This window comes from Rhea americana, unplaced genomic scaffold (assembly GCF_003343005.1).
Source record: "Rhea americana isolate MKP2758 unplaced genomic scaffold, rheAme1 scaffold_70, whole genome shotgun sequence".
Lineage (NCBI taxonomy): Eukaryota > Metazoa > Chordata > Aves > Rheiformes > Rheidae > Rhea > Rhea americana.
The window spans coordinates 3,535,637-3,559,860 of record NW_028186868.1 but is presented as its reverse complement, the minus strand read 5'-3'; the positions used below and the strand labels follow the sequence as shown (position 1 = coordinate 3,559,860).

Below are 24,224 nucleotides of genomic sequence, written 5' to 3'. Positions count from 1 at the left end.
CTAGCTCACTCATACACGCTGCCTGAGGCATKAAGAAGGACAGGGACCCAGCCTGATTTCTAGGCTGGAATAACCTTTGCATGCTCCTCATCTCTGATTCAGGGCAGCTGGTCGGACAACTCAGGTGGCCTTGGGTGCCTGGTGACAAGGTGGCTAAAGGCATCAGATGGCTTTAAGTGCTTGGGGTGCTCAAAGTTCCTCGCAGCCCACTGGCTCCCTCCATTAGCCTCTGAGCACGGCCTCAGCAGGACTGAGCCTAGTGCCCAGGTCTGCCTGATGGCCTGGGACCAGGTGGCTGGGGCTGGCCACGGGAGCCAGCTCCCTACCCGGAGCTCCAGGAGCGGACGGGGGGGGGAGGGCGGAGGCGGAGCTGGGCTCCGGACTCGACCCAGCAAAATGGCTCTGCGGAGCGCAGGCAGGGCGCTGCAGGGGCTGTTGCGGTCTGCACCACTCATGGCCCAGGGACCAGCCTCCTCCTACGGGTAAAAAACAGCTGCCTCCTTCCCCCAAACTAGCTGCTTCTTCATGACCCTGCCAGCTTTTGCTTGCTGCCCCGCTGCTGCCGGCAAGGCCCGCTGGGGCRGCCCACAGGGTTTGGGAGACATTTGAAAGGCCAGTGTGGGCTTCACGGCAGGGGCTGTGGGGTTGGCAACGGGGTGCACTTGTACCCTGAGGTGCCAGGTTTGCATTTGGCCAGGGAGGTTTGTTTCGCTGGGGGAGGGAAGAGCTCTTTCCTTAGCTGCTTTCCTTCTGTTGCAAGGAGTTGGTCCCTTCTCATCAGACGCTCTCACCCTCCCTCTGCAAGTCCCTTTCCCCCCTGCAAGACACAACATGCTGYTAAATGCAACTGCTTCTCTAGTACCTGCGGATAAGGTGTTTCCTGGAGATGGCCACAGYTGCAAAGAGAAATGATGTGAAAGAAAGTCTGACAAGGAGAAGAGACATTAATAGCCAAGTCATTTTGCTTATTATGCAGCTTCTGTTAAGGAAAGCAGACATTATACCATAATGTCTTTTACACAAATAAAGATTAGGTTGTTTTGGTGACACAGCTGGAACAGAGGTGTAGTTCACAGATTAAGCTGCACTCTTACAGACTCTGAGGTGAAATGTGGACTCCAACAAGGCACAGCGCAAGGTTTAATTCCCCTCTGCACCTGTATACGCTGCATCTGTACTGTCTTGGTGAATACAGGCAGGCAGTATGTACCACTGCTCCTCAAGGAGCTGTGGACAGCCCTACTACCTCAATTACAGCTGGTTGTTTTAAAACATGATTTCTGCAACATGATTATGCCAACTAGTAAAACATGTAGTCTTAAAAAAAACTTCACAGAAGTGAAGTCATCATGAGAACAATCATACTGATTTCACACTCACAGATATTTGGTGTAGGTGGAACCAAATCTGTAAGAGGTGTAGCCAATTCCAATACAGCTTCTCAGCATGTATAAACAACAACGCATCACAAGCTCAGCAAATTCTTGAACCCATGATGTTAATAATTAATCCTAAAATGAGGGTGAGCTATGGAAAAATACTAGCATTATCTGAATCAGGAAATCAGAATATAAATTGCTTTTCTTGTCTATGAAAACTGCGCTTTGTTTACCTCTTTAAAAAAGACAGTAAGGTGGTGATTATTTCTGTTTTGTTCAGAACTGGGCATGCTTTTGGTATTTCTGCATCAGAAGCAAGACCTTGGGTATTTCTAGAAATAATAAAACTGAGCTGCTCAATTGCTGTGATGAGAAYTATGATAAAATAACCTGTTGAAATGAAGAGCAAACTAAAAGATGATATACTGGGAAAAAAATAAAGTATTTTCTTTTACAGAGAGAAAAAGCAAAACTCTCAGGTATTTAAGAAGGGGATAAGAAAGCATATCTGAAAGCTACATTCAAAATTTAATAAGCTGTGGAATATATAGCTATATTAGGTGTGGTGTGTGTACTTAAAATAAATTAAAGAATACAGCCAGACTAATCACTTGAATCATATCACCATAACAATTCAGCAAAACTCACCGAAGTTTTAGTGGCATAATGGCTTTCTTTGATGTCTGGCCTGTATTCTTGAAATATAGATATGTGTTTATGGTCCAATACTCAAATTGAATCTGCACAGGTGGAAAGAGATGCTCCCATTCTGCAAAATCACAGCCTGATTTAGTATGTTGCATTATTAGATGTGCTTTGTAGACAAGGATTTTATATAAAATCCAAACAGCTTTATGTTGAACAAATTCTGCAGTTTATCTAGCAGTTTATCTACCACAATTACGAACTGGGAACCTGAGCTTGCAAGCTGTGTGTGTTTTCAGTTGCCTTATGAGAAAGGCTAAAGTTTTGGGGGTTTTTTTTTTTTTTTTTTTTTTTTTTTTTTTTTTTTACTTTTTTTTTTTTTTTTTAAAGCCTTGATTTTGAACTCTACACGAGTGGGATTATGCTTACTCTATACTTAACTATACTTGAATGAATTCAGTGGAGCAAGAATATTTAATCTAGGTAAACTACATGCAGTGAATGAAGCTTAGCTGTTAGGTGATCAATTGGCAAAATTCATATTGTATTATTACCACCTTTAAACAAAATGAGTTAGGCTGGTAAAAAGATTCCCTGCAACTACTAGGCCACAAACTTAATAGAGAGAGCAGATGCAATCATTTACACTGTTAAAAAGAGTCCCTCATGCTGTATTCTCACTAGGAGTGTGAGTCTGTGAATAGTATGACAGGTTAAGTATTTACATTTACAAATGTGTCTTATTTTGTATTGCAAGGTTAACTTACGGGCTTAAGAGAGGATGTTGTCCTATGTGTCAGTTTCTGTGATCTTGATAGTTTACGTTTTTCCATTTAGAATGCTTTTCTAGGGTATTTTTGTCATGTGATATTTTCCAATTAAACATTACCTCCTGCTGAGGTTACACTGGCATAATTATTACTGTCACATTCTTCTCCCACCCCTACAGCCTCATCTTCTTGCAAGATGTTTTTCATTGTAGAACCTCTGGCTCATAAGGAACTATAACCATAGATTATGGTTTCTTTTGCAGGTGGTGARGTTCAGCTTAATAATAACAAGGTGAACACCAGCTATTTTGAAAGTTATTTTGTGACAGAATGAGGCTTAGTCTCTAATATATTTCTTTCAACACTCTTCTGTAGCCATTTAAAGATACTTTTATGTTTCCCTTATTGTACAGCCCTGACACTATCATCCCCCCTCCTTTGACATAAGCCATTCAACTGCATTTGAGAAACMTAGGTACAAATGTTGTGTAGTGGTGACTCGTTGAATAGTTCCCTGCTCCAGTCATGTTTTTATTTCCTCTTCTGTGCGTTCATGAAAGGGCAAGTGACCATGTAAGTTTCGCTGTATAGTCCTTCATATCTAGAAAAAGTAACCGTTTGGTATTTCTTGAATGAGCATGTAGTAATGAGAATTTYCTTTCTGAATGTTTTCCTTTCTCTCTCCCCTTTCCCCATCCCCAGTACTTCCATAGCATCTGCCAAAATTCAAGTGAATGGAGTCCATCTGCATTATCAGCAAACAGGAGAAGGAAACCACGCAGTTCTTCTACTTCCTGGAATGCTAGGTCTGGAGATTTTGTCTTACCTTTATAGAGCAACTGCCTCTTTTGGGTCTAGTCTGCTCCCAAGCTAGACTACACAAAACTATTTTGTAATATGTTTAACACCTGATTATGAAGCATTATCATTAGAAGGAATTGCTACACATGAAAGACAAGGCAGAGTTATTGTAACCAGAAAAATATTTTTAAAGATTCCATATGTATCACCAAGCACTTCATACCTAAACATGTTGGTTCTGAATTTCAGCTGCCTTACATAGTCACTCTCGCTTTTTGAATCTGACTGTGCACAGRGAACATCCAGCACAGGTGGAAAATAGCTATGCAAGGTGAAAAGTACTGAAATAAAATAGGTCAGCTGTATTTGTTACACAGGCTGAATGATGCCTTCCTTTTTATAAACTAGGTACATTCCAATGAAATTAATAGCCATAACGCAGCACTTGCCGTTTACTCTCATAATGAAAAAGACACAGAAGAGATTAGCTTTGTGATTTAAAATATGCTTTCATGTTTCACTCGTTCATGGGAACATCATTAAGATTCTCAGTGGCTTTTAGGGATGGAAAACAGATTCTGCTAGCTATATGATATCTGACTGATGAGACCACTGCTTTTGTTAGCAGCCTTTTAAAAATAACCCAAGGCTTTCTTCTGGATTCTTGCAGTACACTAAGTTCTACACAACCACTCAAACTTAGTAGCAGTTCATACTACGAGTTTGAAGTTGTGCTCATGCTTAACTGAATTGCTGGATCAAGATGATAAATGTTAAGAACTGAAGAGTAGGAGACATTTATTCTTTTTGGCAGGAACATTTTCAAGTTTWTATTAAGTAATTCTTTATTTCAAGTCATTTTCAGAGGGAGACTGAAAAAGTAAATGCTAGGGGTGCTTTAGGAGTAATCTGTTTTAACCAGTTCATTCCAACAGCTTTTTAAACTAATAATCCTGTTGCTAGTGCTAACTCCTTAAATAGAAATATTGTCTTTATTCAGTTCTGAGGTAATATTATTATTATCTATACGTTGCAATCGCTCAGTTAGCATTATTACAAACACTATTAATTAGTGTTTGTAATACTCAGTATCTTTACCATTATTAACCATAGTCTCAGATTTTTGGTCAACATATGAGGGTGAGCATTAAATTATGACCATCAAATATGTTCTCCCTTTGTTCCAGTACTAAATTTTCAATAATATTATATACTACTTACAATATTAACAGACTAATAAGTGTGATGGCAACAAGGTAAGTGCTTTTAGGTCAATGAAATTTAACAGCATCCAGACTATTAATAATGTATGATAACATAAAATGATGTTTCTGTTTCTAAGTGGAAAAGTACTAAGAAAACCAAGAAGACGTAGCATCTGGATGTGCTTTCAATTTTGTGGATTTTTTTTAARAAGTTCCAAGAAATATAGTATAACAAGCATGTGTGGAGTAGTGAAGAAGTTCATATAAAGTCTGTTTAAAAATACATGATTAATATTAATCATGCTGCATTACTGTTTTTCAAACAACCTGATATTTTGCTTCTGACTGTAGCTGTTAATTGGTTTTGCAAGGGAGAAGAGCTGATACTAGACTATAGTCAGCTTGTCATGGCATGCTATATACAGCCTTTTCTGTCATTTGGACCTATTGATGAACTAGGAGGAAATACTTGAGGACATATTCTTCCAAGTACAAATCCTATGCCCTTAAACAGCCTTTACAATTATAGATAGCCAATTTCATATTTGATTTACATCATTCAAATATGATATACTAGAACTAGCTAAAGAGTTTTTGTTCACAGTAATGTTGATACTGTTATTATATGAACATAATCCAAATGAGAAAAAAAATTATAATCGTCTTACCTTCATGCTAAGATGCTAAGCTTAGTGCAATAGCATTTTCTAGATTGGAGTAGTTCATTTTTTCATCTTTTGAAAGTGTTACTCATTCATAAAAGAAACAATTCTGCATCAGAAAAAATTGCTGCACTTGACTTCTATTTGGCAACTTGCATATTAGAAAAATAAGATGTTAGAATTTTGTGCTTCTATGTCACCRTTGTTTCCTCAGTCAACAAAGCATTTAAGGCTCAATTTAAGCACCAATAATCTTGTTAAAGTGTTTGGTCAATAAGAAACTCTGTATCACACAGTGCTTTTCATGTATAGACCACAAATTTCTTAGCTAAAGTCAGGATATTCATCTCCTTTCACAGTGAAGGAGACAATTGTTCTAGATTGTTCAACCAAAAGTTCAGATTTAAATCCATCCTTCAGCACTTTTCCTAGCCAAAACTTTTAATATGGTCTAGTTAAATATCATTCTACTCTAGCAGAATAGCTTTCCATTAAGTTAAGTTTCATCTGTGCTGTCCAGATGAAGAGTAAAGACCATCCTACTGCTTTATCACTGTTAAAGGTAAATCCACASCCTGGTTGATTCCAAGTAACTGAGCGATTGATTTTGTGTTAGAGCATTCGTGTAGAGCAAAACAGTAGATAACTTTGTGGGCCTTCTAGAAATACTTTGCTTTAAGTATATTATAAATATTCTAAAGCTTTTTATTATGGTGCTTCCTGACTGATAGTTGCAATACTCAATTTCAATTAGAGGTAAAATATAGTTCAGTTAATAGATAGCATCTTTTTTAGAATTAAAATATAAGTTTCACCATTTACAGTATGTATGCAATATATGTGTAATAGTGGTTACTTTAATTGAAAATGATGATATTTCAGGGAGTGGTCAAACTGATTTTGGACCACAGCTTAAGTCTATGAACAAGCAGCTTTTCACAATTGTTGCTTGGGATCCTCGGGGATATGGACAATCCATCCCTCCATCTCGAGACTTTCCTCCAGATTTCCTTGAGAGGGATGCAAAAGATGCTGTAGATCTTATGCAGGTAAATCTATTCTGAGATTTTATTATTAATATATATTATTAATATATATGTATATATATACATATATATATATATATATAACTTCTTTTTCTTTAAAGTTTAAGAACGAGAGAAAAGTACTGTTAAGTGTATAGCTCCCAGCATACAGCAAGTTAGACAGAGGAACATACAAATGAGGGCTTAAAACTGAGCAGATGCACACTGTTCTGGAAAATATTACCTTCTTTCATCTCTTGCACTATACAGAGATTCAGCAATGGGAATTWGTTACAAAGCAGTATGTTTGACTCCAAAATATCCTGCCCTAAGAGGTTGCAATGAAGAACCTTGTAAAGTTTTGGTAAAGTATGTATGAAAAAACAAAGCCTATGCTGAGTATCTTAACTGCAGGGATTACAGCAGTGAAACATTCTTAGAAAAAATTCTAGCTAATAGAGTCCTGGCATTTTGCCTTGAGTAGCCCATTTCATCTGAAACATTTGATCCTGAAAACTAAGCTGRCACTTTGTACTTTAAGGCCTATTACTGAAATAATTAGTATAGGGAATCAAGGAATTCCTGTAATCATACCAGATCTTAATAACTAAAACAACTATTGTGATTATGAAGAATATGACCTAAAGTTGTCATCATTTCTCCATCTTACAGAATTCTACAATTCAAATCTATGTTCCTTTGTTCTGATTTTTATAATGATTTCCATCATATAGGTGCTAACCTATTTTCTGGTCTTAGTTTTAACTATTATTTTGCTTTATTATGTTAAGCTATACAATTTCTGTGGCTGTGTTTAGAAAGTTGGCAGAGCATTAAAATTCCAAAAATATGAGACAAGATTCAGACAGTGAATCCAACCATATTTCCATAATGAGCAGTAGCCTTGTAGAACCATCTGAAATTGAAAATGCAGCCTTCCTGGAGTATTCTGCATAGTGAAACAAAATAGGTCTGACAGCAGAATCAGGATAAAGATATTGTTTTGCTCTCTAACCATGGAAATAATCTCCTGAATCACAATTTATTCTGCTACACTAATGCAGAAAATAAAAATGCTTCCATGTATAGGTGAYGAATTTTCAGTCTAAATTTTTGTAACCCTTTTTCTGTCTCTCTTCAAATACTAATGAATGCAGATTAGAAAACAAAGCCATCTTCAAAAAAGACAAAACCACGTTGTCTGCAATCAAACAGGACAGCAGTCTATCAATGTTAAAAGTTGCCAAAACAAATCACTAGATTTATTGGCAGCAAAATTATATGTAGCATTCTGTCTTTTTTAAGATGTTTATTAAAATAGATATAAAACAACAAATTACTTAAATCTTTCCTAGCATGAGTAGCTTGCAATCATGGGTAACTTGTTTCTATTTTAGCACGAAATATAAAGGCACAAAACCTAAGGAATGATTACATTTAGGATTTCCAGAATAAAACAAAGGCATAACTCCTGCAAAGTTATGTCTTAACTGTCAGAACTCCCAATGCAGAGGGCATTATAATAATATATTGGTTTACATATACACAGCCTGCACCACTAAACCCATTTGTAGAGGTGAGTCTTCAAAACCTTTATTTAGATTTTTCTGGATTTTGGCCTCACTGTTGGAGCTGTGACTGCTGGAAGTTTCTGTGAAATAATAAAAGCTGAAATTCTACAGAGTATTTAGCAGGCTGATATAGATGCCAGTGCTCYGCATCACTGTATGCATTCTGTGATAGAGTTGACTTGAAACAACAGCAGTGTAATGCAAAAAATGAGTTTTACTGGAAAAGGTAAATGTTTTAAGTCTGCTTGGCTGCACTTCATCCCAATGTCTAACATTAACAAAGGCCAATAGCATTAAAATAGTCGTTGTGGAGATAATTAGTATTGACATTTAAGATGTTCTTATTGTTCAGAGCTACTATCCCACTGAAAGGATGGACTTCTGCTTCTTCATGTTTTTGTAGATTGATTGCAACCATTATTTGTGATGTACTTCCTTTGAGCCAATTAAAGGCCATAGTACAGAGTACTGTTGTACTGCAGCTCAAAGTTATCARTTATTTTTGTGACAGCTTACGCGATCATTTGATTGCATTTCACAGAGGCTTGAATGGAGGAGGTGATTTTAAAAGCAGTTTTGTTCGTTTACAGGATAGGGCCAGCACAAAATTGCCCACTGAGTTAAGGAGTTGAAATCAGCTATCGAGTTGTTGCCAGTGTTAGCTACAGACCTATACTGTAAATAGTTCAAGATTAAAGCAAATGAATAAGCATGCACACCACATCCAACACATTTGTTACATCTAACTGTTTTTTGGAAGGGCAAAGAGAATAAGTTATATTTCTTCCACTAGAAAGTCATACTGAGACAACCCAAAGAATGCATCAAAATAATGGCTCACAAACAAGAGAAACAGAACTGGAAGCAAATGGATCTCAGCTGAAGGGCTGGCAAATAAACTAGGATGGTTTTTAATAGACAAAAATTTTAATAGGCTATTCTACTCATCAGCCAACTTCGAGATCCGTAATTTGCTATTGGCAGTAGGAGAACAGGAATAACAAAAATCTAAGTTTTACAAGCATGGCTGACAACAACTGCAGCTTACTGAGATACTAGTAACCCTTCAATATCATTATACTGAAAGGTGGTTGCAGGTGACTACTTTTTCAGCAGTCTAGGGTTAACCTGTGATCAGCTTCTAAAATTCAAGACTCCTCTCTTTCTGTCCGGTTTGTCCTTGCATGTCCTTTTCTTTGTCCTRCTTTTTTTTTTCTGTTTGCTAATTATGGCTTAGCTGGGTAAAATATAATTTTGAACAATGATAAAGTAAGCCTAGTCAAGGAAGAAGCCAAAAGCGTAATGATACGTTTGCCAGGTTTCTAGTTGACTGGTAAGGCTATGCCTCGCTKGAGCATCAAGTTTACAACCTCCTGCTTCTGGTTTAGAAACTGCTCTTTATCTCTCTGCAGTTCTTTTGTTTCTCATCTTCTGTGTTTTTTTTTACTTTCTTCTGAATGAAGAAAGCAGGACTGGACTCCAACAGTAAAACAGCAAGGACCAAACTCAACTAATTCAATTAACTGTTTCTCTTTTTTCTGCCAAAGTACAGTATCTTCCTTAATCTCATCTAAAAGGACATAATCTCTGCCTTTAAAAAAATCATTGAAACGTTTTATTGTGGTTGGTTGTTAGAGAATTGACAAATCCAGGCATCTTTATACAAACCTGCAAAAACTGTTTAATCATTGAATTTTATCACTGTGCAACATTCAGATACTTTAATCTCTGAATCTCTTTCCCTTCCTCACGCTCTTCTCACTGAATATTATACACAAAATTCTCTCACCTGTCACTGCTGTTACCTCCTACAACAGCTTTTGATATAAGAGAGAATAAATTCTAGTGGAAAACAGTGTACAAGTGAGAATGAATTAAGGTCTTGATTGCCATATCTTTTGCTAATAGCCTTCCTTTTGGAGAAGGAAATATTTCAGTATCAATATTTTAAACTGGAATTCACCATGAAATAACATTTAAAGTGTACAGTTATAAGCTAGAGAACAAGTATTAGCAAATGTGAAGTAGGCATCAAAATTTGAAACAATCCCATAACAAATGTGTAAGTATCCCATAGCAAATGCTTAAGTATTTCCTTTGGTCATTACAGTACAGATATATTTTCACTAAATATCATCAGTAATTTACATGACTATATTTTGTTTTAAAATYTTAAACTTCTCTTTCCTTAAGCTCATCCTGATCTTGTATTATATACCATCCCACACTACAATAGTCTTTGCCTTTTATACCAACAGAATCAGAGTTCTTCGCACCATCATGTTCTCTGAAGAAATCTTCACTCTCCATTGTAAATAAAGAAGTCTTAGTTTCAATAGGGCTTTTAAAATGCAGCTCATATGACTACTTTCTGTTGCAGTAAATAGCCAAGGAAAATTGGAAGGGAGGATATAATTTATTTTCCAAATGTTTTACCTTTTTCTGAGCCTTTTTTGCGTAGCAGGAAAATTTATATTTTCTAGCTATGTAAGCTAACTATATTTCAAATTTTAGTGTTTATCTAAATCTGTTCAGATAATTTTCAGGAAATATTTGATATTTATTGATAAAAATAGCTGATGATTTGCATATAACTTTTTTGTACCAATCAAGGTACTGAAATTTAAGAAGTTCTCTTTGCTGGGATGGAGTGATGGTGGCATTACAGCACTCATTGCAGCTGCAAAGTATCCAGCTCTTATCCACAAGCTCGTTGTTTGGGGAGCAAATGCCAGTGTTACACAAGAGGATGTGAGAATTTATAATGGTAAGTACAAACATAGGAGTAGAAGAAAATCATATAAWTGAGGAATTGTGTTCATTTTATCTTGATCTGAGAATCTTAGTCATCTTAAGGCTTTGTGGAAGCAGAGTTGAGGACATAACAAACCAAAGAAGTAACACAAAATTCACCATGTTGCTAAGAGCAGGGATAGATTAAAGTTCTAATGAGAAACTGCCTAACAATTACTTCAGAGATAGTATAGTGGGATTAAAAAAAAATACCAGTAGTTTACCAATGGCTGTTAAAAGCATAAATTCTAAATAGCTTATCAGTAGTTTTTAGTGGATATGATTTATTTTTGCTGTAATAAATGCTAACAAATAAATTCCAAATAAAGCCATTGACCTCAGGCTTGATTTTCTTTCTCAGATCTTGCACAACCTCAGAGAAGGTCCACAGCAAATTACTGGGCTAAGATGTAATTCCTTTTGCCTCTAGGAGCTATATAACGCACAGTGTAAGAAAACAAGTTCGTAACTTACCAATTGAGCTCAGGAAGCAAATGAATCATTCAAGTAAACACCTCAGGATCCCTTTCTAATTTGCATTCCTTTGAAGTTCATTATTGTAGTTACAAAACCTTTGCACTGTAAAGAAGCATGAATTTTCTGATCCCTATTCCACTTGTGTGAAACAGAATCTGACCATTTATCACTCTGAAGGAAAACAGCAAAACTGCTAAGGTGCTCAGAAACAACCTTACTTACTTTTGAAATTARAAGTTAAAAGAGCTAACCATACAGATTCTCAGCAAATGTAACCTAGCATAATTTCACTTAAGTGACTGGAGTTTGATTTGTAGTAGCTGTGGAATCTGTCTGGCTTCAGCTAGTTTACGAGTGTAAATAGTGCACATGTGCAGTTCCCTCACCTGTACTGTAGCATTTTTATGATGATGGTAGTGATTATTATTATTATTATTACATTTTTTAGCTCAGTAGGCAAAATRCTTTTTAGATCTATAAAAGTGCTACATTATTTCTTTACATGCTTTTATATGTATCGAAGTTTTATTACATAATAATTACAAAATGAGTATGTCACCTTCTGCTAAAGTGTAATGTCACAAGCTAAAGTGTTTTTTTTTTTAAAAAAAGTCTTACTTTACAAGTACTGCAGTTAGTACCTGCAAGAATGGTGACTTTTGACTGTTTAGCAAACTGATGCTTTCAACGTCTCTTTCTGGCTAGACAGAGCCCACAGAGTAGCAGTGCATGCCTACTACAGCTGGACCATCAATGCATCTCAGCTTATGATGGAGGAGAGAAAGATGTTTATTTGTTATCTGTGCCCTTACAATATTGGGCTTTCTTTTCCCCTTCCATTTAGAATAAGACTAGCTGCAAGGATAGAACAGTAGATTCTGTAAGGAAAAGAGCTGTACAGTAACAAGCTAGCCTGGAATGATCAAACTCATTTGCCAGAAGTTACTGAACAGCTGTTGCTCTGAAACAACCCTTTCATTCACTACTACCTTGCTCATTTAGCTGGACAGGTTCTATTTCACGCAAGCTAATTAACTCCTCACTCCTCCCTTCCTTTGCTTTTCGTTTGAAACCAATTAAAAACTTTGTTAGTTGTATACATTGCTGTTTGCTGATTCGGTACTTTTCAATCTCTTTCACCTTCTCTGCTATGGCAGAGTTGTTTTGGGCTTTATTGATTTGAGGCCATATAAGTGACATATAGTTTAGTGAAGGTGGCACTTACAGATATCTAGATTGTGAGCATTACTGAAAGTTTGAGGAAGGAAAATAGAGAAGCCTGATAAATAAAGCAGAATATCAGATTGTTTGTACAACTTTAGCCAGCACACCATGAGTCACAGGACACTACTAAATACTGTTGGTTATTTTCCTCTAAGTCTATGGCAAAGGTACCATGACATCAGCCTGTTGGAATGCCTTAGTAAAAGCTTCCTTCCTCTGAATACTGGTAAGAACCATGGGAGAACTTCCATGCAGGAACCAAAGCAAAAGGCTGTAGGATATAAAAAAGGATTGTCAGTTCTGGCACACTTGTAAAAATAGTCCATTTTTTTATATACATGGTACCTTCTTGAGCGCTTCATAGAATCATAGAATCAGTAAGGTTGGAAGGGACCTTGGGAGATCATCTAGTCCAATCCCCATGCTCAGCAGGGTCACCTAGAGCATGTTAGACAGGGTTGCGTCCAGGCAGGCCTTGAAGATCTCCAGAGAAGGAGACTCCACAACCTCTCTGGGCAACCTGTGCCAGTGCTCCATCACTCTCACAGGGAAGAAATTCCCCCTCATATTCAGGTGGAACATCCTGTGCTTCAATTTCTGCTCATTGCCTCTTGTCCTGCCACACGGGACAACTGAAAAGAGTTTGTCCCTGTCCCCTTGACACCCTCCCTTCAAGTACTTGTACACATTGATAAGATCCCCCCTCATTCTTCTCTTCCCCAGGCTGAACAGGCCCAGCTCTTGCAGCCGTTCCTCATCGGGCAGGTGCTCCAGCCCTCTGATCATCTTTGTAGCCCTATGCTGGACTCTCTCCAGTAGCTCCATGTCTCTCTTGTCCAGGGGAGCCCAGAACTGAATATAGTACTCGAGATGAGGCCTCCCCAGGGCTGAGCAGAGGGGCAGGATCACCTCCCTCGACCTGCTGGCAACACTCTTCCTAATGCGCCCCAGGAGACCATTGGCCTTCTTGGCCACAAGGGCACATTGCTGGCTCATGGTCAACTTGTCATCCACCAGCACTCCCAGGTCCTTCTCTGCAGGGCTGCTTTCCAGAAGGTCAGCCCCCAGCTTGTACTGGTGCATGGAGTTATTCCTCCCTAGGTGCAGGATTCTGCACTTGCCCTTGTTGAACCTCATGAGGTTCTTCTCCTCCCAACTCTCCAGCCTGTCCAGGTCTCTCTGAATGGCAGCACAGCCCTCAGGTGTGTCAGCCACTCCTCCCAGYTTGGTATCATYAGTAGACTTGCTGAGGAGGCACTCTGTCCCCTCATCCAGGCCACTGATGAGGAAGTTGAACAGGATGGGACCCAGTACTGACCCCTGGGAGACACCACCAGCCACACGCCTCCAACTAGACTCCACGCCACTGATGACAACCCTCTGAGCTCTGCCTTCCAGCCAGTTCTCAATCCACCTTGTTATTGCAAGACCTTCGTAAAGAACATTAGAAGTCATAGGATTGAGCCTTTGATATTTTTGTAGCTCCTCATGACCATAGTAACAATATAGCCTTCTGCAACTCAGAAAGACSTAGCAGAGATACTAAAACTGCCTTTTTTGACATCCCCTTCCTTATTCAGAATTTATTTAAAACTATTCAATGCAATTTCAACTTTGAAATACAGCTGCAGCTGGGTTTGAAAATGTACTTGTACTGTGTCAGGTATTTACAGTACTGGGTAAGCATATGTCTTGTTGCTGCATCTTAACGTATTTCAGTGTTATTTTATGTAGGTATCCGAGATGTTTCAAAATGGAGTGAAAAGGTTAAGAAGCCACTGGAAGAGATGTATGGACATAAGTACTTTGCAAAAACCTGTGAGGCTTGGGTAGATGGAATATCCCACTTTGCTGAAAAATCAGATGGTAAGACTTTATAGCACTAAACTGGAAAAATTACAGTAGCAGATAGRTCTGGATAAAATCTCTCTAACAGTACTCCTAGCAGGCAGAAAAGGAAGGACTGCATATGACATTAAAAGCATTAAAAGCTGAGTCTGACTCATCCTCATGAGTAACGCTGTTGATTTGTAGATGCTTCACAGAACCAGCAAGGTATAGGAGGAACAAACATTTATGGGAAGCATTAGCTGGTGAGTGTCTCCCCTTGCTCTGCCACAAAATTATGTTATTAAATAGTCACTTTTATGCAATCTGAACAAGAGTGATTCTGCTCAACTTTAAGAATAACTGCTTTGTAACATTGTTAAGATGTTACCAACAGTGAGGTGGTTTCATTCTAGTTTCTGCAAACAGGAGCCTAAGCACTATTTCAAAATGAATGGCGTGTAGTGAGTACATAAAGAAGGAATTTCAAATTTTGGGAACTGAAAATTACAAAACATATTTTAAAAATGCTGCTGCTACAGCTTAGGTATTTAAAATCCCCAAAGAAGAGCTAAACTGTACAATATAATCATAATTAAATGTTTGTCTCTGAAGATTTTACAATTACTCTACATAGACTTTTGCAATGAAGGATACCATGAATAATAGCCTTCAGTTCTGTTTTAATTCAGAGAAAAATTGCAATTTACCTAAAGCAGAAGTACGTAGTACATATAAACCAAAGAGTCTGTAATTCTCTTAAATATATTTTCCTTTAGCTGTCATAATGAAAGACAAGAGATCACATTTATTAAATGGAAGTAGGTACTACAAGAAAAATAATCTTTCTTGTATTTTTCCRTATAGCTTTCAAAGAATCAGCAACATGGTACTAGAATTTCTCGCAGTAGAGAGATGTAACAAATTATGATCTGATTTTCCTTTTACTTTCTAGAAAGCATCTCCTTAAAACTAGTTTATTCTTAGACCCAAAGGCCAAGCTGATGAAACTCTGACTGTCACATCCTTTTACTATCTGCATATGCCTCAGACACTCTGAGGTGAAATGTCTTTTTGTGAAAAAGGAGACACTTGGAGAAATGTAAGAAGCTGAGTTACCCAGATGCTATAATTGGGTTAGCTATTGAGAGAAGCCTAACATTTGCTGAAAAAATATTAGCAACTACCAGTCCACGTTTTTTTCCAGGATTAGCTTAGGAAAGGCAATTTAGAATACAACCAGATCCCCTTAAAGTCACACTGCAGAAAAAGTTATGAATTGTGAATACAAGACAAGGGTCTAATAAATAACATCAGATGAAAAAAATAAATCGACGATAAGAGGAAGATAGCAAAACCTTTGCTGGTCAAAAACAGCAGCATCAAATTCTTTTTAGCAAATAGACTTTTCCCTAAGTGGAGCAGCTTTTAGTTTGAGCTGCTCAAAGAGTGGCATTTAATGAAGAGGACATTAAGACGTTAAGAGGATATTGACATTTAATGAAACTGAACAAGCTGCTAAAAACTACAAAATTCAAGACTTTTCTTGCAAGGCTGTGTTACTGAAGTAAGCAGCATCTAATGATTATAGTATAAAACAGCTTTATTTCCTAGTTTAACAGACAGCTATGGCTTTAGATAAAAAATGTACTTGTTATTTGTTCTTAAATGTAATCATTTGTGCAGATTTTTTGAAGTTTGTGGATGAAGTGTTCAAAATGAAAATGATTAATGGCCAGAACTCCAAACTAGGACAATATACATAGTAAATTATTGACTAGAAAGCTGTAAAACCGAAAAACTTAAGACCTAAGGAAAGTGTGCATATGTAAGCATCAACTATGCTGGTAACTGTAAGGAGGCGATTACAAATAGCACATAAAGCTAGCTCAAGGAAAAATAGAACTTAAAACTCATTAACTATGTTTTGCCTGCAAATTCTCTTATGAGAGCATGGAAAGTTGGCCAAACAGTATAGAAACTCTGGTACTAAGTGATGAGAAAAGAAGAAGGGGAGAAAGATAAATAGGCTTTAAGGAAAAGCATTAAAATTACTTCTATTGAGATTAAAGACTGCTAAGCATAAGATTATTCTCAAGGCTGTGTAAAATGAACAGCTAGGAAGAATAACTAACTTTTGAATAATTTTTGGATAATTTGTATTAAATGGTTATTCATTATAGGCAACAAAGAACCTAGAAGGTAGGACAGGCATCATAGTAAGTTAACTTGGTAAAAGTAACAAATCTTATAATTTGATGCCTGATAACTAATGTAACAAAAAATGGAGCATAAGCCATGAAGAAAGAATAAAGCTAAGAGACACATGCRTTTGTTCAGAACATTCCATGCGAACCTTGGGAAAAACGTGGGCCAGAAATACTACATTCACTGTGTCCATCTGAGTTGGTATCCAGTAATGGAACATGTTTCAGTGAAGTACTGGCATAATGTTTTGAAGAAAGAAATGTAGTTACATTCATGGTTACGTATTTCTGTAGAAAAACTGTACATTATCCACAAGGAGATCTAATGGCCTGAACCATGATGGAGTTCACAGTCCTTTGTAGAATCAGTTTCAATCTTTCATAGTATTTAAAAATGAAGTGTACCTTCATTTATTTTCTTCCTAGGTAATATCTGCCAGCAGTTGCTGCCTCTTATTAAATGTCCCACACTTATAATTCATGGTGAGAAGGACCCTTTGCTTCCACGCTCTCATGCAGAATACATTCATGAGAACATCAAAGGCTCTCGGTGAGTTAAATCATTGTTTATCTACAAATCATCATTAAAGAAGGGAAGAAGTGGATACCTTCAATATACATATACATACATATACATGTGTGTGTGTATATATATATATATATGTATGTACATATATATATAAAAATCTGTTTGGGCAAGCTCTTTCTATCACAAATAAACTGTTACAAACTTTGTTAGCAAGTTACATTGAGAATAATAGGCCCTTTCTTATGATATAACAAGCATTACTACTTTAATAAGGTCCTTCCTCATGTTCTCCAAGAGAAACCAAGTAAGGTCCTTCTCCTCTTTCCATCTGGTCGCGGAAACATTCCTTAACATATAGCCAAGCAAGCAAATTCTCTGTTTTGGCCATTTCATTCCTTTTGTTGCATGGTATCTAATTTCTGTCCCATCTAGTAGCACACAGAATTTAGATGMTCTGAATGAAGCAGCATTCTCAGTTACTGAAGAGAAGCACAGGATACAGACGTTCTCTTACATACTGATGTGAACAACAGTCGCAAAGATTGAGTTTTCAACTGTCCAAGAAATTGTAGGTGCATTTAAGAAAACTAATGCAAGAAGAAAAATAGAACTATGCTCAGAGATATTATTCCCAACTCTAAAAAACAAAACAATCATCTGCTTCATTTGAGAAACTTCAGAAAYGCCTCCTTTAAAAAAGCTAAGTCTTCACCAGCTGGATTTTCTTCATAGGTTTGCACACAACTTCAAGAGTTCACACTGGATAGCACTAGAGAAGAGAACTGGGAGAACAGAACCCATTTTTATGAGTGCAGAGTGTAGCAAATTGTTTCATTGGTATCATCTCTGTGAAATATGAGTGATGTGTTAACCTCAAAGCCAGTTCCCCTATTCATAAAGATGCATTCTGCCACCAGAAAGATAGCACAAGAGGCCTTCCTAACAGTCACAGACAGGTATTTTTTCAATGACTACTAGTTAGTTACTCCCACATCTCCTGCTTATGACACCTAGCATCTTGCTAGTGTTCCCTGAGCTCTGAAGTGCTCCAGTTACGGACTAAAGCAAGTCGTCACAAACCTTGCATAGACAAGGATCAGTTAGCTTTTCTTTGGAAGACAAGCCAAGGAGGAAGCAGTGCTAGAAGTTGCCATACAAAAAAAAAATTACTGAAAATGGCTGTACTTTCCATGTCTTCATGCTGAAGTAATTCCCTCTTATATGTATTTATCAGAAATCAGACTAGTGATGATGCTCTAGAAAATTATATGTAACTTAGTACTTAACCATGTGGGCCCCTTCTTCCCTTGTACTGGAGCTGAGATCTCCTTTGTGCAGCAGAAAGTAAACTTTAAATCCAGCATATTTTTAGCAACAGATTAGATGGCTTTTATTTGCAGTTTTTTTTTTCCTCTAATCATAAAACAGAAGGTTTTACTGACTAGAGCACAGCTACATTGCTTGTTACTGTCATGGTAAGAGTATGCCATCATTCCATATTTCCATAGTATGCATATAATTGAGTATTATCACAGTGGCTTAACAGCAAAGTGAGGACCATCTGCAGTACTGTAGGTTTGTGCACCTACATTCTGCTTTGTCTTTGAAGAAACAGACTTAAACTTCAGAGAAACGTGCTAGAAGAACTGGATATGTTGATGCAGAATAGCTTTTTTTCCCCTAAGACAAAGCACTTTTTATCATCACTAAGAGAAGTCTTTTGATCTTTGAAAAAAAAATGCCACTTGCTGTAGAAGAAAGTAGATGACACTAAGGCAATATAGGAAAGTATCAGTCAAAATGGGCTGCTGAAAATGTTTAGTAAAAGACAAAAAAGGGTTAGAAGTTTTCCAACCCCATGTAGGAAAAAAAAAAAAGAAAAGTTAAGAGTATGTACCAAGATATAGTTTTTTCCAGACAGGAAAAAAATGGCAAGTTTTATTTTACTCTTACTGCATTCATGCTAGTATTAACAGTCTGAAGATTTAAACTTTTTCATACACATTACTTCTAAACATTTGTTATAGTGATAGTTACAATTCAACTGCAGAACATCTTGCTTCCCTTTCTTCTTTAAGGGAGTGTAGTGGTGTTTTAGGTTGTCTTTTTTTTTTTATTTTTGGAGGAAATTGAAACAATTCAAATGGTAATTTACTTTTAGCATGTTCACTGCCTAGCACAACTCTTGTTCTCTGAAAGAGGCAAAACAGCTCAGATACTTCACCTCTTCAGAGGATAGCCTACTCACCTGAATTTTGGAATACTCATCTTCTTTGCAGACAAAGAAAACTTGGTTCTAGAAACCAAGTCCAGAGCAGATCATAAAACTAGCTTTTAAACTTAGTTTATCCACCTCAGCATGGAGTAGGGTGCTTGCTCCTTAACTGTCTAGTTCACAACCTAAGTTCTGAACTGTCTAGTTCACAACCTAAGTTCTGAACTTCCAACAAGTATGCTAGGATAATACAGAGTTTCTTCCAGTCTGTACTTCATTACCTAAGAGCTAGGAAAAAAAATGCAGCCAGTTTGATCACCTATGCTTGTAGAATGTAGCACACATTCAGAGTTTGCTTTTTGTCTTTTAAGGTTGCTTCTGATGCCAGAAGGAAAGCATAATCTACACCTGCGTTTTGCAGAGGAATTCAACAGACAAGTAGAAGACTTCCTAGTATGAGTTCAACTGTAAAATAAGTTCAGTTTTTCCTTCTACTGTTCAGCCATTCTACTTTCACTTTACACTTACTTGTTCTTTCCTACAGGACTCAAACCTAACTTGAGTGAAAATGGAAAAACATGAGGTTTGCATAAGCTTACACTCAGAATAGTGTTTATGGAGCATATTCTTCATACGCATAAAATCAGAATTTAAGAACACAAGAACAGAAAGTAAGCCTCAGTGGATCACAGCACTKCTGTGCTGCAGGATTTCTGACATGCCTTTAAGCTTATTTTATGTCACACTAGCCAAATAGCTATTACTGATCCAGCTGAGGTGATTAAAAAAAAGAGACATAAAACACTGTCTAGAATACATGCCTTTATGTGATCTTAATATTAAAGGACAAAGACATTGTAATAACTTGTATTCAGAACTGTTACATAGAGAAATATTTCAAAGTTACAAGTGTGAGAGGACAACTGGGTACATGGCAACTAGGGAGCATGCTTCATCACCACCACTATCAGAAGTCATTCAGTACACATGCCTGCTTCACAAAGTTCTTCTGCTAACAAGATTTAAGCCTCATCCTCCTCTCCTTCCTCTTCAAATTCACCCTGCTCATCAGCAGTGGCATCCTGGTACTGCTGGTATTCTGAGACCAGGTCATTCATGTTGCTCTCRGCCTCCGTGAACTCCATTTCATCCATGCCCTCCCCGGTGTACCAGTGCAAGAAAGCCTTGCGCCGGAACATGGCCGTGAACTGCTCCGAGATCCTCTTGAAGAGCTCCTGAATAGCCGTGCTGTTCCCAATGAAGGTGGCAGACATCTTGAGCCCGCGCGGGGGGATGTCGCAGACGGCCGTCTTCACATTGTTGGGGATCCACTCCACAAAGTAGCTGCTGTTCTTGTTCTGCACGTTSAGCATTTGCTCGTCCACCTCCTTCATGGACATCCGGCCCCGGAAAATGGCAGCCACCGTCAGGTAGCGGCCGTGGCGGGGGTCGCAGGCCGCCATCATGTTCTTGGAATCAAACATCTGCTGCGTGAGCTCGGGCACCGTCAGGGCTCGGTACTGCTGGCTGCCGCGGCTGGTGAGAGGGGCGAAGCCCGGCATGAAGAAGTGCAGCCGCGGGAAAGGCACCATGTTGACGGCCAGCTTGCGGAGGTCGGCGTTCAGCTGGCCGGGGAAGCGAAGGCAGGTCGTCACGCCGCTCATGGTGGCCGAGACCAGGTGGTTGAGGTCCCCGTACGTGGGAGTGGTGAGCTTCAGGGTGCGGAAGCAAATGTCATACAARGCCTCGTTGTCAATGCAGTAGGTCTCGTCCGTGTTCTCCACCAGCTGGTGCACAGAAAGGGTGGCATTGTAGGGCTCCACCACCGTGTCCGACACCTTGGGAGAGGGCATGACGCTGAAGGTGTTCATGATGCGGTCGGGGTACTCCTCCCGGATCTTGCTGATGAGGAGGGTGCCCATGCCAGAGCCCGTGCCGCCGCCCAACGAGTGGGTCAACTGGAAGCCCTGGAGGCAGTCGCAGCTCTCCGATTCCTTCCTCACCACGTCCAGGACAGAGTCCACTAGCTCAGCTCCTTCTGTGTAGTGGCCCTTTGCCCAGTTGTTGCCAGCCCCGCTCTGACCTGGGAGGCAGGGCAGAAAGCAGACGCCACGTTAGTGCCGCGAGCAGGAGACGCTGCTCGGCTTCCCCCTGCCCTGCAGCACACGCCCATCGCTCCGCATCCYTCCTGCRAGGGCTGCGAGCCTTTCCTGAGCRCAGAGCCCGCGGGCGGGGGCCCCAGGGGACCGCTACCTACCAAAGACAAAGTTGTCGGGTCGGAAGATCTGTCCAAAGGGGCCAGAGCGGACAGAGTCCATAGTGCCGGGTTCCAGGTCGACCAGGATGGCACGGGGGACGTACTTGTTACCTGTGGGAGGAACCAGCACCAGCGTTAGAGCCCTGCAGGCAGCAGCCAGTGTCACAAGAACCACCATGCTCCTGGGAGAAGTGCTCCTGGAGGGCTCTTTGCAATTCACTGTGGAGACGCACTGTCTAGATCAGACAACTAGTGTTATCAGAGCCATTCTGAAAACAAAGCCCTCTTACAGAAGTTACTGGTAGATGACAAGCTCTTGTAACTGGAGTTATTCCAGCTACAATGAACTGGTACTTTTGCCAGATATATTTAAGGAAGTCCAAGGAAGCAGGCTCACTTACCAGCAGCTTCATTGTAGTACACATTGATCCTCTCCAGCTGCAGGTCACTGTCTCCATGGTAGCTGCCCGTGGGGTCRATGCCATGCTCATCACTGATGACTTCCCAGAACTGAAAGAATTTTCGGGGGGAAAAGAGCAATTAGCTGCAGCTGGCCAGTGCCAGTCATGCCTGCTAGCACAGCCCATCTACACAGTGGCCCCAACCACTCCCTAGCATGGGAAGGCAGCTGCCTGGAGAAAGCCACACCATGGGGAGTCAGTARAGCAGAGGAATTTCCTTCCCAGGARCAGCTGAATTAGCAAAAAATGCTGTTAAATAAAGGAGGGCAGGGAGGTAGCCTGAGCACATACRTACAACAGGATGACAATACTCATGTATCTGTCAAACTGAGCCTTTCATTGTCTAGTAGTGACTTAAGACCCTCCAAATTATGCTGTTTTACCAACAAAATACCAGCATTACAAGAAAACAGCCAGCAGCACCTTCAAGCACAGGGTGGATGTTTTCCATGCCCTCTCCTGCTGCCTTCAGARCTGGTTACACAGCTGCAGCAGGGCGAGGCAGCTCCAGCAGCTGCTGGATTTGTCACGGCTCCCTAAAGGAAGCAAAGGCGGCTGCAGACCGGCACAGCCACACACGCGCGCGCACGCACACACACACACACACACACTCTTCCCCCCGGGACAGCACGGAKCGGCCTCGTTTCTGCCGGGGCGGCTCCAAGAGGAAGGGGCGCCGGAGCCGAAGCCGCCATGCCGCCGCCGCCAAGGGGCGCCCCACCGAGCCCCCGGGCGCTTGCACCTCACTTCGGGCGGCGGCAGCCCCGGCAGGTGCCCGCGCACCGGCGGACATCGAGGGCTGCCGCCGCCGCCGCACTCCTTACCTTGGCCCCGATCTGGTTGCCGCACTGGCCGGCCTGGATGTGCACGATCTCACGCATGGTCCCGGTGTGTCGCACGGTGCCACCAGCCCCGCTGCTCCTGCTGCCGCCTCCGCTCCCGCACTCGCCGCCGCAGCGGCCGCGCCCCGCGCCGCGCCTTAAATCGGGCGCCRCCGCCCCGCCCCGCCGGTGACGTAATGCGGGAGCCGGCGGGGGCGGGGCTTCGGCGCCGGCGCCGATCCAATGGGCGCGCGGGAGCGGGGCGGGGCTGCGGCATTGTGTCCCGCAGCGGGGGGGGCGCTGCGGAGCGTCTGGCCGCCGGCGCGGCTGCCGCTGCCGCGGGCGGGCGGGAGCGGAGCTGCGAGGCTGCGAGGCTGCGAGGCGTTGGCCTCGGACAGGTGTCGTTTTCAGCCGCTTAGTCTTTTTTCACGGAGCAAGAACAGCTCTAAAATAGGACAAAATGCAGGATATCTTGGGGTGAGAATGTTTTTAGAAATAGAAGGTTATTAATGCTTCTTTGCTTTGGGAACACCCGTTGGAAATGCAGCTCCTTTTGGAGCTGTTCATGTTCCCCACCTCTGCTGCACCATTGCAATAAAACATGTACTGCTGTGTTTTCTTAGTGTCTTCAAGCCTGTATTTCCGGTTTCAACCTGCTGAATTATGGTTTGATGCTTTTTAAGCACAAGAATCATCTTCCCCTAGCTCGGCCAGACACAACAAGTGGAAATTGGGGGTGGTGTTTCTAACGATGGAGCCAATACCAACTTTTGGGCATTTTAACACTATTTTAGATAGTGCTGTTAAACATATGTGAGGCTCTAATTTCAGAAACGTAGAAGGGCTAGCATGACATTTTACACTAGCATTAACAAATGGCTCTTACCAAGAGTGGTCTGGCAATGACGGTATTGTGAACATCCATAGGAATGGAGTATGTTTTTTCTGCAACTGAACTGACCTTCTGCCTTACCACAAATCTGGCATGTACCCCATTTTGCAAGATTTTAGGTCTTGCTCGTAACATCTCCATTTATTTTCTGATAGAAATAAACTGCGCTAAATATGTGGCAGAAGACTGAGGGAGGACAGACAATTTAACAATAATAGTGAAAAAAAACAAATATATTTGAACTGAGATAAACTTCTGTATCTATGTTGCTGCCATGGAGAATATATGAAATACATTTCAGCAGAAGTTACAATAAATTGTGCAGAAACTATTGAGCTTGACTGTAAAAATGTTAATCAATTTGCAGCTGTAAATTTTCAATAGTGAAAGCATCTTTGTTGAACCATTGGCTGACCTGGTGAAGAGAGCTTTAAACTTGAGGGACAACAGAGGAGCAATCCAA

General features: G+C 40.1%; 2 protein-coding genes across 3 annotated transcripts; one reads left to right on the top strand and one right to left on the bottom strand.

Annotated features, from left to right (window-relative positions):
* Positions 1-373: 373 nt before the first annotated feature.
* Positions 374-21,414, top strand: BPHL (biphenyl hydrolase like). Its single transcript, XM_085321703.1, has 7 exons — positions 374-482; positions 3,497-3,600; positions 6,345-6,511; positions 10,672-10,825; positions 14,287-14,418; positions 17,013-17,136; positions 19,702-21,414. The coding sequence occupies exons 1-7, from the start codon at positions 397-399 to the stop codon at positions 19,787-19,789; spliced, it is 855 nt and encodes a 284-aa protein (XP_085177829.1). The 5' UTR covers positions 374-396; the 3' UTR covers positions 19,790-21,414.
* LOC146586241 (tubulin beta-1 chain) lies at positions 20,140-23,028 on the bottom strand. 2 transcript variants are annotated; one of them, XM_085321700.1, is made up of 4 exons: positions 22,873-23,028; positions 21,989-22,097; positions 21,588-21,698; positions 20,140-21,413 (listed from the first exon to the last, which is right to left on the bottom strand). In XM_085321700.1, the coding sequence occupies exons 1-4, from the start codon at positions 22,927-22,929 to the stop codon at positions 20,353-20,355; spliced, it is 1,338 nt and encodes a 445-aa protein (XP_085177826.1). In that variant the 5' UTR covers positions 22,930-23,028; the 3' UTR covers positions 20,140-20,352. The 2 variants fall into 2 exon arrangements, with proteins under 2 accessions (XP_085177826.1, XP_085177828.1); XM_085321702.1 differs by lacking the exon at positions 21,989-22,097 and having other exon boundaries at positions 22,873-23,024.
* Positions 23,029-24,224: the final 1,196 nt, after the last annotated feature.

What these genes read in the sequence shown, in the direction of transcription:
- BPHL (XM_085321703.1), top strand. Translation starts at nt 397, where the DNA reads ATGGCTCTGCGGAGCGCAGGCAGGGCGCTGCAGGGGCTGTTGCGGTCT. An exon ending in GGACCAGCCTCCTCCTACGG is followed by an intron (nt 483 to 3,496) that starts GTAAAAAACAGC and finishes CCCCATCCCCAG; the next exon opens with TACTTCCATAGCATCTGCCA. An exon ending in GAGAACATCAAAGGCTCTCG is followed by an intron (nt 17,137 to 19,701) that starts GTGAGTTAAATC and finishes TTGTCTTTTAAG; the next exon opens with GTTGCTTCTGATGCCAGAAG.